This window comes from Papaver somniferum, chromosome 10 (assembly GCF_003573695.1).
Source record: "Papaver somniferum cultivar HN1 chromosome 10, ASM357369v1, whole genome shotgun sequence".
NCBI lineage: Eukaryota > Viridiplantae > Streptophyta > Magnoliopsida > Ranunculales > Papaveraceae > Papaver > Papaver somniferum.
The window spans coordinates 35,778,045-35,795,707 of NC_039367.1; the positions used below are offsets into that span (position 1 = coordinate 35,778,045).

Consider the following 17,663-nt stretch of genomic DNA (forward strand, 5'->3'; position numbering starts at 1 on the left):
CTCTACGCACTTAATTCCCTTAGCTGATCTCACCCGCAACTAAAACCTGCAACGACCCAAAGTCGAAGACTTGGTAAACTAATCTGTCTCACACAGAAAAGTCTATTGAATAGATAAATATGTATCCCTCAGAAATACCTAAGTTTTTTTTTCCGTCTTTTGATATATAAAGGTGAACAGGAATCAATTGATACATCAGACTTATATTCCCGAAGAAAAGCCTAGTAATACCAATCACCTCACAATAATCTTAATCGTGTGGTAGCGAAATAAGATATTGTGGAATCACAAACGATGAGACGAAGATGTTTGTGATTAGTTTTTATCTTGCCTATCGGAGATTACATCTCGAGTTAATCTTAAAGAAGATAATACTCGATACGATAGAAAACAACAACATCAGATCACGCAACTACAGAAAATAGTTGGGTCTGGCTTCACAATCCCAATGAAGTCTTCAAGTAGTTAACCTACAGAGTTTTGGATTCTAATTATGTTTTTCCAAAACCATGTAGGTTAAAGGAGAATCGAATCTAATCACAACTAGTATCACACAGGAGGTGTGGGGATTCGGTTCTACGGTTGTCCCTTATATAGTATTCAAATCATGGTTTGCAATCAATGTTACCTTGGTAACAAAGCATTCAATATTCACCGTTAGATAAAAACCTTATTAGACTAAAGATAATATCTTTCAACCGTTAGATCGAACTTAGCTTGTTACACACAAATGAAAAATGTATTCATTCAGATATGGCTAAACGTACCTAAACGTGTACACCTTATTGGCTCAACAATAGTTAACCAAAGTTAGCCTTATGAACACTTTCATATCAACCTTATTCATCTTAACCATAACTAGCTCAAATGACTCAAATGAAACTAGTTCTAGAGTTGTTCAATTGTTTATATTCTCATAGAAGTATACAAGACACAATTGAAGTAAAATCGATTTTGATTCACTTGAATCAATTCAGCAATATTATGACCTTGGTTTTCAAAAGATTGCATTGCTTATTATATAAATGTATTATATGAACAAACTGACTTTAGAACATAACCTACTCAAGTATTAAAACTGATACGCATACCTAAGTGGCCGGAATAAGTTTGGGTTCACCAATACGCGAATGGGTAGGAATACCAAAAAACTCAGTTGAACTCCGGAATTGGACTTACGCCAGTACACGAACGGTTGTGCATACCCCGGACTTCATTAACCAACCAGTACCCATACAGGTGTGCATATCATGGTTCCCAGACTTGGAATAACTTGCAACAGTTAGCATACAAGTACGCATACTGTGATATATCTAATCATGTATAATTTGTTCTAAACTTTCATTTCAATCATTGAAGCATTCTTAGAAGACGGGAATAACTGTCTCACACAAACTATTAGCTTCGAAGCAATTTTCAAGTGATCTAATGATCAATACGAAACATTCCGAGTCTACATCAAATGACTGTCTCACACAAATCATGTAAGATGTTACCAGGAGATTTTCACATGATCATCTTTTGACTTTCTTGGAGAATATAAGATGAAATTGGTTAAAGTGAAAGCTTTCCAACACATATTTCGAGAAATATGTTAGCGAGTTAAACTCAACTCGAAATATCAAATGTGTATAATCGAAATCTATATAGCTATATGACTTTTGTCTCAAATAGGAGACAAAGTAGATAGACTTTTGACTGATAGATAAGTTCAAGTCTCCAGATACCTTTTGTTGGTGAAGTTCCACAAGCTTAGTAGTTCTTCGTCTTCAATCGATGAACGTCATGAAGTCTAAAGCTCAACTAACTTTATATCTTAATCCGAGACTTAGATAACTAGACTAGAAATCAAGACTTATAGTTTTGGCAACTAAACTTGACAAACAAGCTTGAGATAGCAATGCTTGCGAGTTTGCCCGACCAATGCTCTAACAATCTCCTCCTTTGTCAATTTTAATGACAAAACTATCAATACATATGGATTACAAAATAAATAAACTTTGTAGATTCTCATCCAAATATTTGTTTTCCTTGGTTCTTTAGAATTACTCGAAATCTTCGTCACTTCCAAGTACTCCAGTGATTCTGAACATGTTCAACTCAGCATCATTGTTGTTGAAGATTCGAAGCTATAACAATGAAAAATCAGTAGCTCTCAATCAAAGGTGTAGACGTTTAGGTACGGTTACCCATATCTAAATGGAGTCACTTTTCATTTGTGTGTTACAAGCTAAGTTCGATCTAACGGTTGAAATATATTAGCTTGAGTCTACTCAGGTTTTCATCTAACGGTGAATATTGAATGCTTTGTTACCAAGGTAACATTGATTGCAAACCCTTATTTGAAAACTATATAAAGGAGAACTCTAGCAACTGGGAAACCTAATCTCCACACCTCCTGTGTGATACTAGTTGCGACTAGAGTCGATTCTCCTTTAACCTTAGGTTTTTTCCAAAACCCTGTAGGTTAACGACTTGAAGACTTCATTGGGATTGTGAAGCCAGACCCAATTATTTTCTCTATAGTTACGTGTTCTGATCTTGTTGTTTTCTATCGTGATTGAGTACTATCTTCTCTAAGATTGGCTCAAGATTTAATCTCCTATAGGCAAGATAAACAGTAGCCACAAACATCTTAGTCTCATCGTTTGTGATTCCACAATATCCTTTTTCGCCGCCATATGATTAAGATTATTGTGAGGTGATTGATATTTATAGGTTGTTCTTCGGGAATATAAGTCCGGTATATCAATTGGTTCCCGTTCACCTTGATTTATCAAAAGACGGAACAAAACTCGTAGGTATTTCCGTGGGAGAAAGATTTATTTATTCCTATAGACTTTTATGTGTAAGACAGATTTGTTTATCAAGTATTCGACTTTGGGTCGTAGCAACTCTTGGTTGTGGGTGAGATCAGCTAAGGGAATCAAGTGCGTAGTATCCTGCTGAGATCAGAGACGTAAGGAGCGCAACTGTACCTTGAATCCGTGTGAGATTGATTAGGGTTCAACTACAGTCCATTCTGAAGTTCATTGGTAGTAGGATAGTGTCTGTAGATGCTTAATACAGTGTGGTGTTCAAATCTGGACTAGGTCCCTAGTTTTTCTGCATTTGCCGTTTCCTCGTTCACAAAATTTCCGGTGTCTATGTAATTTCTTTTCCGCGTTATATTTGTTTATATAATTGAAATATCACAGGTTGTGCATAAGATCAATCAATTGAGAATCCAACCTTTGGTTGTTGATTAAATTTATTGACACTTGGATATTGGTTTTTGATACCGTCCAAGTTATTTCTTATATTCAATCGGGCTCGCAAATTCCTATTTGTTTGATTGCAGATTGAATTGAGAAATTGAGATATAACTCTTTAATATACTTTTCTTAAGATTGAGTCTGACTGTCTAGTTAATTCTCTTGAAAGTATATTGGAGTTAGTCCAGACAGATTGCTAAACGAAATATTGGGTGTGGTTGTTAGACCCCCCGCTTTTTCAATTTGTACCACAGCAGGCAAACGCGTTTAAGACTTCATAAGTCTGTGTTTGTAGCACTCTGATTTGCATGGATAGTTGGTTATCTCAAACTCGCGCACATGGAAATGAGTTCCTAAAGTTTTGAGTATGCTAAATTTCTAAAGCTATAATGGAACTCACTAGAACTCAAAAAAATTCTTCTGAGATTATTGATTTTCAAGGAGCTAGGATAAAGTTTCTTGAAGAAAAACATGATCAGATCATTGATGAGCTTGAGAAGTCTCTTGGTAGATAGAGAACGGGAACTCTATAGCATCATTGAATCCATCTCTAACAACATTGAAAAACTTGTTCAAGAAACTACTCTACAGCAAGAAAACATTAGTACTCTTGAGGATATTGTTGAAGAAGATTCAATTAGAGAAAAATGTTTGATCGAGACTCACTCATCAGATCCAAACAGCCTTCGTGTTGGGAAAGATAAACTGGATGCATCTCTTCTTCTATCCCAGGAACAGTGCAAATCCTTGAAAAAGGAGAACTCTGTTTTAATGAGGAAATCTTCTGTGCCAATCACTAGTTCTCAAGGGGAATTACCGTTCATGAAGAAAAGTACTCAAAAAGAAGTTCCTTCTAAGAAATGTTTTCATTACTTACAGTCTTTTAATAGGGATATAACCTTAAAACAGGTTTTTTTTGATGTTTCTTCTCCACGAACCTGTTCTTCTTGTGGGAAAAAGAATCACCATGTTCTACATTGTTTTACTAGAAAGAAACAGATTTCTGAGTTTCGAAATCTACTTCCTTTAACAGTCGACAGAGTAAATTGTCTGACGACATCTACAATGGATTTCATTCCTACAGAAAACCATAAATTCTCATAAAAAGGATTTCAATGGTCACTCATCTCGAAATATTTTCTGGAATTCTTGCACCACAAATATACAAATTCCCAGTATTTATGAGAATAAAATTGGTAAGTCTAAGTCTAGGAGATGGATTTTTCACAATTCTGATCCTCTGGAACCGATCTCCAGAGATCATAGACTTAATCCTCAGAAAAATATCTCTGATGGATTTGCTAAAAGGGTTATGTCCATCTCCTATGGAAAAAGAAATAACCGAAGGAAGGAAAGGAATATAAGGATCAAACCTTCAGATGGTATTTACAATTCATCTCTCAATTTTCATGGTGGGATTATATATATATATATATATATTGTTTTTGCCTTCCCTAATAAAAAAAAAGGGAGGGGGTGGGGGGACTCCTCAAGAAGTGGTGAATCTTGAGATGGAAGAAGACATTAAAGGATGCGATTATGTTCAAGAACTTGTCTTGGAAAAGATGATTGAAAGGAAAGAATACAACTCCTGGATTGGAGAATCTGTCAAGGATTTAATTCTTTTTCAGAATGACTCTAGGGTCGAATTTTCAAATCTTCAACTGCAAATAAATCAACTTATCGATGGTCAGACCAAAATCCTTGATAATCAAAAGATCTTGATCAGGAATCATAAGAAACTCACCATGGACTGTGTCAAATCTAGGCATCTTGGCCGCTTTTTTGATCGAAAAGTTAATGTTCTAACTCATGAACATGGAGTCTCTACGGTCAAAAGAATTAAGGATATAAGGGATACCTTTTATGATGGACCCTTTCAAAGGTATGATGTTATCAAAGAAACTTGATTTTTATTTTGCCTAGGAAACTTTTTATGAGAATTTATTCTTGTGTTTTAAGAAGGATAACTAGGATTTGGGATAGCAATTATTGTGAGTACATATAGCTATTTCCAACGATTTTTATCTTGCAATGTTTTTAGATTTAATTATTTAAATTCTAAAGTTTATTTGGAAGATGATTTTGCAGTATTAATTTTTATTGGTTTCATATATTGCAAAAATTGTTATGGGATATGTGTGTTTACATCCGTGAACTGTGACTGTCCCATATATGTCAAAAGTTAAGCATATTTGCAAATATTGATGAAAATATGATGAACTTTTGATTGCAAAGATTAAGTCTATTATATGTGTTTATGAAAATATTGATGAAAAATAGAATTAATCTTTAAATATTCCGCAGTATTGATCTTTCCCTGATCCATTTCTATGTGAAAGTATTGTGCGGCTCCATAAGTTCTCTTATGTTGAGCATTTCCGATTAAATTAATCAACGGTTCTCTTGTGGTTAATTTAATCGAGTTTTCTAGATACAAATTCATGTGATTTATTAATGTCCAAATAAATTCTTCTTTTCTTGTAAAAGTAAGGTCGCTCTTGTTGTTCTTTCGGGAATGACATTTTATGGGGGAGAGTTCTTAATTGAACTTGTGCTTAATTGCCAAATCTTTGTGGGGAGTGCGGCTGTGGAATATTGTAGGAGTTTTCTTGTATCTCTATTAACTCCTTGATGAATGCATTTAGTTTCGACTATATGATTGCATCTAAACAGTGGCGAATCGAGAAATTTTTTTTGATGGGGGCACATTTTGTTCTTGAAAATTTTATCTAACAATGTCATAGGTAAAAGTCTTATACACCTATGTGACTAAATTAAAATACCGGAAAGCTCATCCAAATTGGAAAATTTACATAAAAGTGGTGCAAGACTCATTCAAAGGTCATAATAGTAGAGTTGATGCCAATTAAAGGTCTAAAACCACTAACTAGGATATTTTATCTTTAGAAGTTGATATCCAAGACACATACACATAATAAAACCCTAACTTTACAATAACCCCAAATCGCAGTGAAGCTAATTTAGAAAAAATAAAATCAAGCACATTAAGATTATAAGAAATCAATGTATAACCTCAAATTCTAATTACAAACAAATTCATAAAACCAGTAAGGAGATTACTAACCTAGAATGAGAGAAGGTAGAACATGGTGTACTCCATCTTCTTTACCAAAATCTCTAAACTGTTTTCGTTTTCTTTTTTATTGTGATTTTTGATCTTGGGAGTCGGAGATTAAAATAGTTTTATAACTAACCAAATATCTCGTATATTCTGACTCTCAAAGAATACTTGTGGGTCACTTGGCTTTCGAAGGACATGTGTTAAATATACACTCGTACTAATAAATTTAAAGAATCTTATGGGGGCCAATGGCCCCATTGTAGATTCGCCCTTGCATATAAACAAAGTTGATATGTTTTCTTTTTGTCATGAAGAATCTCCATGAGAATTTCAATAGGATCCCACTAGTTTTCTTACCTTTTCCAATCTATATTGACAAAAAAGGGGAGAATTAATGTGTAGTTCACACTACAGATACATATGGTTTACGAATCATTATGTAAGGGGGAGTGGTTTCCATGTGAGATGAAGAACTGACTAAAAGGGAGTGATACATATCACCATAGTATTGTTGTCAAAGTTGTGATACAATTTGACTTTGATGTTGTGTAATAATGTTATGACTCTGTATAACAATGATCGACAGCAATTGTTATCTCATTGTTATAGCTACGGATCTTCAACAACTATGATGCTTAGTTAAACACATTCAGAATCACTGGAGTACTTGGAAGTGACGAAGATTTCGAGTAATGTTGAAGAACCGAGGAGGTCAAGCATTTGGAAGAGAAGCTACAAAGTTTATATATTTTGTAATCCATATGTATTGATAGTTTTGTCACTAAAATTGACAAAGGGGGAGGAGCACTGCTCGGTCGAACTCGCAATTTTTGTTATCTCAAGCTTTTTTGTCAAGTTTAGTTGTCAAAACTATAAGTCTGGATTTCTAGTCTACTTATAGCTAAGTCTCGGATTAGGAAAGTAAGTGTAGTTGAGAATTAGACTTCACGTCGTTCATTCATTGAAGACGAAGAACTACTAAAGGGAGATTGTGGAACTTCATCAATAAAAGGTATGGGTAGACTTGAACTCATCTATCACTCAAAATTTTATCTACTCTATCTCCTATTTGAGACAAAAGTCGTATAGCTATATAGATTTCAATTATGCACATTTGATATTTCGAGCTGAGTTTAACTCGCTTACATATTTCTCGAAATATGTGTTGGTACGCTTTCGCTTTGACCAAGTTCATCTTATATTCTTGACGAAAGACAAAAGATGATCATGTGAAAATCGCTTGGTAACATCTTACATGATTTGTGTGAGACAGTCATTTGACGTAGACTCAGAATGTTTCGTATTGATCATTCGATCACTTGAAAATTAGTTTGAAGCTAATAGTTTGTGTGAGACAGCTATTGTCATCTTCTAAGAATGTTTCAATGGTTGAAATAATAGTTTAGAAAATTTGGATATAAGCACAGTATGCGTACTTGCATATGTGTAATCCAAGACCGGGAACCATGGTATGCATACCCGTATGCGTACTTATTCGTTTAGTAAAGGTCAGGGAACTAAGTACGCAAACCGATACGCGTACTGGCGTGAGGTTCAAGTTCCGGGACTTTACTGAATTTGGTGGTATGCGTACCAGTGCGTGTAATGGCGAACCCAAACTTAGTCCGGCCACTTAGGTATGCGTACCCGTCTGCATACTTGAGTAGGTTATGTTCTAAAATCGGTTTGTTCATGAACTAATACATTTATATAATAAGGAATGCAATCTTTTGCAAACCGTGGCTATAATGTTCATGAATTAATTCGAGTGAATCAAAATCGATTTTGCTTCAATTGTGTCTTGTATACTTCTATGAGAATATAAACAATTGAACAACTCTAGAACTAGTTTCATTTGAGTCATTTGAACTAGTTATGGTTAAGATGAATATGGTTGATATGAACGTGTTCATATGGCTAACTTCGGTTAACTATTGTTGAGCCAACAAAGGTGTAAACCTTTAGGTACGGTTACCCATATCTAAATAAAGTCACTTTTCATTTGTGTATAACAAGCTAAGCTCGATCTAACGGATGAAAGATATTAGCTTGAGTCTAATCAGTTTTTCATCTAATGGTGAACATTGAATGCTTTGTTACCAAGGTAGCATTGATTGCACACCCTTATTTGAAGACTATATAAAGGAGAACTCTAACAACTGGGAAACCCGATCTCTGAGGTTAGGCCTAACCACCCTCATTTATGTTTATTTTTTCTTTATTTAATAAATCTCCTTCGGAGCTTTGCCAAAAAAAAAAAACTGATAGCGAAAAATGTGCAAAGGCAAGAGGTAGAAGATATGAAACTAGCTAGTGAAGATTTCGGATGACAAAGAAATGGGTTGTATGGCATTGAAGGTTTCATCTTCACCGACGGATACCAAATGGTCCAAACGCGACTAGCCATCAACCATGAATGGATAGGAAAAAATATGAATTTTCTATTCAACAATTTACGTTATCAGTTCTGGTATGCAAACTACACGAATGGAATCGCATTATGCAACTCAAATGTTCTAAATTCAACTAGCTCGTAATGATGAAGGTCAGCTACCTAAAACTGCATTTACTCTTGACAAATTTGTTTCAATCACTAACTCAAAGTACCTAAACCTGTAGAAAAACTGGGATTTCTTGTTTTGATAGATCTCATTGATTTGTTTCAACTAGTCTGACCCACTCCTAACTCAACTCAAAATGATTCGGTCGAGCTACCAAGCTTCTGCATTCCATTCTCGAGTTGGACTTACTGGCTCATTTTCCGCACAGCTCCATCAGTACTACAAATCTTTACATGAACCCTAAAATTTATGAATTTGAGTTTTAATATATTCGGATTTTATTTTCTTATGATAGAAGCCTCCAGAACTACAACTGGAAGTGGAACTACTTCTAAATTTGTATCCTGCCAGGAAAAGGAAATTAATCCTAAACTAACACGGAGCAGGAAATAGAATATCAAGGTGCATGTGTGTATATATGTATACCACACCACAGCATCACTATCTCTGTAGTTTCTTCTTTGCCGAGAGACAACAAAGAAATAAAAGAGTTATTTTAATGGAGGAAGACAAGTCAGGGAATTCGTTGCAAACACCAGGAACCGATGGCAAGAAACGTAATGTTTCATATTTCTATGAACCAACTATAGGTGATTATTATTACGGCCGGGATCATCCGATGAAACCACATAGAATTCGTATGGCACACAGCTTAATAGAAGGTTATGGACTTCATAAATCAATGCAAATCTGTAAACCATATGCAGCTACGCCCCAAGATATTGCCAAGTTCCATTCAGATGATTACGTTAACTTTTTATCTTCTGTTAGTCCTGAATCTCTATCAGGTGATCACCTAAAGAGGTTTGGTGTTGGTGAAGACTGTCCTGTTTTTGAGGGTTTGTTCGAGTTTTGTCAAGCTTCTGCTGGTGGTTCTATTGGAGCTGCTGCTGAACTGAATAGAGGGGATGCTGATATTGCTTTGAATTGGGCTGGGGGTTTACATCATGCTAAAAAGTGTGAAGCCTCAGGGTTTTGTTATGTTAATGATATCGTTCTGGGAATTCTTGAATTGCTCAAGAATCATGAACGTGTTTTGTATGTCGATATTGACGTGCACCATGGTGATGGAGTAGAGGAGGCATTTTTATCTACAAATAGAGTCATGACTGTCTCGTTTCATAAGTACGGGGACTATTTTCCTGGGACTGGGCAGATTCAGGACATTGGTGTGCATAATGGAAAGAACTATGCACTCAATGTACCACTCGGTGATGGTATCGATGATGACAGCTTTCGAGGTTTGTTCCGTCCAATTATTCAGAAAGTCATGGAGGTTTATCAACCAAAAGCAGTTGTTCTTCAATGTGGTGCAGATTCATTATCTGGTGATAGGTTAGGTTGCTTCAATCTATCTATTAAGGGTCACGCAGACTGTCTAAGATATCTTAGGTCCTTCAACGTGCCTTTGATGGTCTTAGGTGGTGGAGGCTATACCATTCGGAATGTCGCACGCTGTTGGTGCTACGAGACAGCAGTTGCAGTTGGAAAGGAGCCTGATAACAATCTGCCCGAAGGGAACAAATACATGGAGTACTTTGGTCCAGACAATGTCCTCCATTTCGAAATAAGCAGAATGGAGAATGAAAACTCACCTAAATATTTGGACAAATTAAGGACCATTCTGTTGGACCGACTTTCGGATATGGAGCATGCCCCAAGTGTACAGTTTCAGGAGAGACCACCCACAACTGAACCCCCAGTGGAGGAAGAGGAGGATATGGATGAAAGGTGAATACTTCATGGACAAGGAAGATCGAAAGCCTGGAATTAAAGACGGGATTCATGGAGGAAAGTCTAAAGAAGCATATAAAGATCTCACACTCCTACACATTCTTTAGAAATAAAAACAGTAATTTTTCATTATGTATATTGTTTGACAGCTTTAAACTTGATCATTATATTGCTTAACAGTAATTCGTGTGCCTAATGACATACTGAACGCACATTTAACCAAGGCAAGTTTGCACACAATACAAAAATAAAAAAATCCAGATACTGGTAAACAAAGAGTAAAAACCCAATCAGAATTGCAAACAACAATCACAGTAAAAAAGAGTATTTTTACAAGATCTCGGTGAAACGTACATTATATTGGCGGTATCTTGAAATTCTAAAATACAACTGTGAACTTATACTGTCAAAGTACTCAAAAGCAATGATTATATTGTTGTGGTGATTCTTCTAAATGACGAGACCTTGGAGCCTTCTTCGACAGTACATGTTCATCTGAAAATAGTAAATTGAATTAGTAGAGTGAAAATTACATGAAACAGAAGATAATAATCGGAAAATAAGAAAGTGGAAACAAACCTAATTACAATTAAAAATCGCATAAAAGTATAACTCCATATAAATCCAAATGTTGTGTCGCATGACCTTGTCTATTGCATCATGCCAACAACAAAACTGTGTGAATAGAGATTCTAACTAATTGCAATACTGACCTTGCTGACTCAGCCGTTCTTAGATTTTGTAAATTAATACACATACGCAGGTAAGGATCCTAAATGGTGCATGTCATTAGGATATCAAGAAAAAGCAACACTTTTCACCAGAATGCTCCGCAATATATACAGTCAAAGTACCCAAAGCAAATCACACAGAAAAAGATAAGCTGCAAGGTCAACAACTAAACCAAATAGGGAGGTTAACTCCATTTCACTCTGTTCTGAATTCAGTGGCACTATTTCACTACGCCATGTTATCCAAGCTAGCCTGAAGACTGTTGACAAAACCCAATGCGGAGCAAGATATTTTACAACAAAGACCTGCTTAGAGAATTTTTCAAGCCATCAGGTACACATGGATCTGGAGGAATATTACAAGGTCTACAAACTGATAAGCAATATAATATATGGAACGTACTGAATGGTAAATCCATTAATACTTGGCAACATCACTGGCTTATGACTTCTCCTATTTAGTTACCTCCTAACTCAGAAGTTCCCTCTGCAATTTCCCCTCTCGCATTTTATTCAAAAAAATAGACCTCAATGGAACCTTCCCAAGCTACAAAAATGTTTTGGCTCTTCTCATATTCTACAAATCACTCAAATCAGGCTATTTCAGCATACTGATGATAGTACTCATTGGGCTCTCACTAAATCGGGATACTTCTAAGTTAGTTCCACTTACAAAGCTCTCGTTTTACAACATCAAACACCTACATATAGTACATCAAACTCAAGAATCTTTATGGATAAACTGCTCTTACAAATTCAGCTATCAAATCCAGTCTTGACCTTCTAATATCAACTAAATACAACGTCTTACAAATTACTGTGTAGAGTTTCTAACTACATTGATCTTACTGACTCGGTTGTTCTTACATTTTGTAAGTTTATATTCATGTGCAACAGTAAGGATGGTAAAAGATGCATGTCAGTAAGATATCAAGAACAAGCAAAACTTTTCACCAGAATGTTCCGCTATATATACATTCAAAGTACTCAAAAACCAAATCACAGAGAAAACACATAAGCTGCAAGGATGGCAAGGTAAACTACTAAACCAAACAGGGAGGTCAGCTCAAATATAGTCTGTTCTGAATTCAACGGATCTATTTCATTATGCCGTAATCCACTATACAACTTCAGAATCAAATTCAGACAGTACTGTTAGAGCGAAGCAAACTCGAAAGATAAACTAATTTACAGCTTGGAATTCTCTTTTCCTTCCTAAACGACTTGGTGGATTAGGCTTTAAAAATCCCCATCTTTTTAACCTTGCCATGTTATCCAAGCTAGCGTGGAGATTCTTAACAGAACACAATGCCACAAGAGCAAGATATTTTTACAACAAAGACCCACTTAAAAGAATCTTTCAAGTCGTCGGGTATATGGATCTGGAGTATTTTACAAGTTCTACAAAGTGTTAAGCAATATTCGATATGGAGACTAGCTTCACCAAAAATATCACCATCAATAAATGACTAAACACACCTTAGAATTGAAACAAGCAAGTGTTTGCAAAGCAAGTTGCACTAGAGCAGAACCACTAAGCTCTGATACTTGGTTAGCGTTACCAATCACATGTCCACATGTAAATCACATTATTAACTGAAGTGGTTTTGTAGTTGCAATCTCAAACATATAACAACTGAAAATTCAAGAAAAAATGCATAACATGTGATGTTTTTACCTCAATCGTTGTCGCTTGGGATTCTTCCCGGTCCCATCTTTAATTTGCCTCTTCAGATAAGTACCAGAGCCAAGAGAGGCTATACTCTCCACATAAGTTACTCGGTTACGGAGGGAATCCATTGCGATGTCACTGACCACCACTGATCTAAATGTTTCAGTTGTTGGATCAAACAAAAGGAAGTGTTCGGTACCATCATCTACTAAAACCTCACCGTCAAAACACCACAGTGGCTTCCAAAATGCAGATGGGTACAACGAGAGCGGTAATTGGGTTGTGGTATATTTTCTAAACCAAGACTCATTTACTCCATACTCGCGCATCACCCACACATCCATTCTAACAGATCTCCAAATAAAAGCTACAAAAATACAGTCTCCCAAAACTCCCACATTTTTACAAACTTTTTCAGAAACATATGTAGGTGGCATTGGCAAAATATCAGGTAAGGGCATATTCACCATTATCCCAATGCTGATATCATAACACAATATAACTTCGGACGAGGTTTCTTGGTTGGCGATACTCCCCAACCAATGAAGAGCTCCATTGAAAAACACACCGGGACATCCATATTGATAACCTCCATGAAAAGAGTATTTGACCGTGCATTGAATATTACTCCGTGAATTCGATCTTACTGAATACACTTCAACATTGGAGCAACCACCATTATCCGATATTGCCACTACTTTGTAATCATCGATGTCGCTATCATAACCAAATCCATAGGCTACGTCGTAACCACGTTTTCTCACTGTTTGCATTTTGAATTCCTTATATTGTCTTGTGAATGGATTCAAAATACTAGAATAATTGGTCTGGTTTCCCCTTTCATAATCAACTCTATCTCTTCCCTAAGAATCTTTATGCAAATTAAACCATTACATGAACCCATGTAGTGGTGCCAATATGTTTTAGTGGCAGATTCAAATGGGTAACTAAGCAGAAGTGCTGGTTTCGGTAATGATGATGAAATTGAGGCATAATCTAACGGCATAGAGTAAATCATAGGGGGAGTCGTTGGCGAGCGACCACTAAACAAAAGTTTAGGGTTGCTGTTCTTGGTCTGAATCGAAAGATTAACATGATTTTTGATAAATCTAGGTTTAGAAAGACGATCCTTGAAAAGCTTACAGACGCACCTGGATGACAAGATTGAATTACCTGGTAATTTCCAGAATATTTCTTCAGGAACATTTTGCCACCGAGATATCGCTTCTTCTTGCTTTAATCTTGCTTTTTCCTTCAATTTGGATCTGGTACGGGATGCCACTGCTGCTGCTGCTGCTGCAAGATGAATTGAATTGATTCGGGAGGTTACAGAATTGGGGTTTCGTTTCAGGGTTCAAGAAATCGAAATGGGAAAGCGGTAGAGTGTGTGAAGCAGTACTGTAAACAGAAATGTTTTGGTACGTTGCAAACGTTTTATATACACTACTCTAAAACAGACCCATCCTTAGCCGTCCACTTGTAAGATTTGTCACTGATTCAAACTGCTCACAGAAAATGAGATTGGCGGGACATTTTTTTTAAAAGAAGACTTTTATTTATTTAAAAAAGAAAGTGTACGTTACAAGATGGGATCTAATCTCATATTAGTCCTTTATAGGAATTTAGATCTTTCATAAGTGTTCATAGTTTCACTAGTGAAAAAAGAGATTTTCCTAGATCTTACTTCCTTAGCAAGTTTATCTTCAAAATATAAAAACTTTCTAGATTTATACAAAAAGGAAACCGAACTACATATATTAAGGGAACATTCGCATCTATTGATGCTAGTTTGAGCCCTCCACGGTTGGTCTTCAGAATTAACTTCTCCATTCGTTATCTGCATTAAAGTTTGACAATCATTGATAAAGAAGCAATTGTTGAGATTTAATTCCTTCATCCACCTAAGAGCTTCCATTTTTGCTTTTGCTTCAGAATCTAATGGGCAGAAAGCACATCCTCTGCCAGCTCGGCATTGCCTTCTATTTCATGTTTTGTCTAAAATTGAAATTGCATAACCCATAGTAAAATCAGCTTCCAAGAATGATGCGTCAAAGTGAATAAACCAGTCATAATCATTACTGCTCTCCTTATGAATATCATTGCGCAAATTTTTGACAGAAACAGTGTTAAGACTAGTAGTGTTGTCCCTAGGTAAAACATTGTTCTAGTAGGATGTTTTTATAGAATCAAATAATTTTTGTGGCGCTGGCACAACATTATCAAAGTTCACACTATTTCTGAACTTCCAAGTAGAACAAATTATATAAGAAATCTTATTATGTCTATCTTTAAAAACATTATTGTTCATCCAATATCTAAACCAGTTCAAAATATCATAATAACCCTGAAGATTATAAATTTCATTCAAATCAAAAGCATCCCAAACTTTTCTTGAAAAAGGACAGTTCACAAACAAGTGTAGTTCATCTTCAAAAACATTAGTACCACACAACAAACAAAAAGGCTTTGCATCTTTAATATATTTCGACATTTTATAACCTAGAGCTAATGCACCAGAAACAACTTTCCAGCAAAACATAATAACCTCAGGCATAATATTTAATTTCCAGATTTGTTTCCAAAATTTAGCTTCATTCTTATCAATATTCAGATCAGTTAGAAAGTTGTAAGCTGACTTAGTAGTTAGTTTTCTAGACTTAGTTGAGTTCCATTTGATTCTATCATGCATACTAAGGTTAATAGTAATAGCATAAATAACATTATGAAAGGAAGTATGAATGTACTTTGATATCAGAGTCATGTCCCAAGTTCCTTATTTATTAATCAGATTACTGACAGTTTTAGGAATATTATTATCAATAGTAACTGGAATAAGAGGAGCAGTCTGATTTGGAATCCAAAGGTCAGTCCACATGTTAATGTCATTTCCATTGTTAACTCGCCAAACAAAATTCGATTTAATGATCTCTAAACCTTTCCTAATACTGGACCAAATCCAAGAACTTTTATATTTCCTAGTTTTTCTTAAAGGATTATGCTTCCTAAAGTATTTATGCTTTTAAAATTTTAGCCCACAGTTTCTCTTGATTATGAATTAACCTCCAAGCCAATTTGGTAATTAAAGCTAGATTATGTTTATGGGGAATTCTAATTCCCATACCCCCTAGACGAATGTCTTTAGTAATGCTAGGCCAAGCTTTAGGGTAATAACATTTCTTTCTATTCTTTTTTTGCCACCAGAAGTCCCTTTGAACTTTGTCTAAATTATCAAGAGTTTTTTTAGGAAAGTAAAGACACTGCATTTGGTGATTTGGGTAAGCACTAAGCACATTTTTAATAAGGACAGTACGGCCAGCATGATTAAACATCTTCCTAATCCAACCTTGAAGGGCAGCATAGTGTTTGTTTAATAAAGGTTCAAAATTATTGACTTTATTTCTATCAAAAAACAAAGGAGTTCCTAGATATTTATCATTCTTAGAAATTTTCCTAACTTTAAGAATTTTAGAGATAATCTTACAATGCTTGTTGTGAACTTTAAGGGTAAAATAAATCCCAGACTTTTGAAAGTTAATAACTTGACCAGTCTTTTCCCCAAAGATGGTGAGAGTATTAAGTAAATTTTTAGCTTCATTCAGGTTAGCTTTATAGAAGAGGAAACAATCTTCAGCGAAGAACAAATGAGAAACAAAAGGAGCACTTTTGTGACTTTAAGTCCTGAAACCGAATTCTCTTTTTCATCTTTTAAAAGAAGTTTTGAAAGCACCTCCATGCAAATGATAAACAGGTAAGGAGATAATGGGTCTCCTTTCCTGAGACCCTTTGTAACAACAAATTTTTCACTAGGCACTCCATTTAAAAGAACAGAAAAAGAAGTAGTAGTAATACATTGCATAATAAGCTGACACCAATCATTAATGAAACCAAAAGAAATCAGAGTTTGTTTTAGAAAATCCCATTCAATTATGTTAAACGCTTTGGACAGATCTATTTTTAAAGCCATATTTCCAGTTTTGCTTTTCGAGATTTTCATAGAATGTAAAATTTCATGCGCAACAATAATATTGTCAGTTATTTGACGACCAGGAATGAAGGCTGACTGATTTTGAGAAATAAGCTTAGAAAGTAAAGGTTTCATTCTATTAGTTAAGATTTTAGAAATAATTTTATAAGTAGTATTACTTAGACTAATAGGTCGAAAATCACTAGGGGTAGAAGGGTTTTGAACTTTAGGGATCAAAGTTATATAAGTGTAATTCAGTTCTTTAAGAATATATTTTTTCCTGAAAAAATCTTGAACAAGGTTGATGATATCATTTTTGACTATATCCCAGTGCCCCTTGAAGAAACCGAGTGGAAACCCATCCGGTCCTGGGGAGCCCCATTGATTCGTATTAAAGAGGGTGTTCTTAATTTCAGTTTCATCGGGAATCTTAGTGAGCATAATATTATCATTATCATGAATACAAGGTTCAATAAGATTACTAAGGAGATCAAGATGTTTTTCTTTACATGAAGTGCTTATATTTTTAAAATGTTTGATCAACATATTATGAATCTGAGATCTATCCTCAATCCAAAGACCTTTATCATCCCTAAGAGTATGAATGTGATTAACACGTCTCATGTTATTAGCAGTTTGGTGGAAAAACGTAGTGTTTCTAT

General features: G+C 35.3%; 2 protein-coding genes across 2 annotated transcripts; one reads left to right on the forward strand and one right to left on the reverse strand.

Annotated features, from left to right (window-relative positions):
* Positions 1 to 9,399: 9,399 nt before the first annotated feature.
* Positions 9,400 to 10,635, forward strand: LOC113319145 (histone deacetylase 6-like). The gene has a single exon (XM_026567426.1). It carries the CDS (start codon positions 9,400 to 9,402, stop codon positions 10,633 to 10,635), a length of 1,236 nt encoding a protein of 411 aa, XP_026423211.1.
* Positions 10,636 to 10,828: 193 nt separating this feature from the next.
* Positions 10,829 to 14,358, reverse strand: LOC113315020 (F-box/kelch-repeat protein At3g06240-like). Its single transcript, XM_026563332.1, has 2 exons — positions 13,044 to 14,358; positions 10,829 to 11,129 (listed from the first exon to the last, which is right to left on the reverse strand). The coding sequence occupies exons 1-2, from the start codon at positions 13,808 to 13,810 to the stop codon at positions 11,126 to 11,128; spliced, it is 771 nt and encodes a 256-aa protein (XP_026419117.1). The 5' UTR covers positions 13,811 to 14,358; the 3' UTR covers positions 10,829 to 11,125.
* Between the last annotated feature and the right edge of the window lie 3,305 nt (positions 14,359 to 17,663).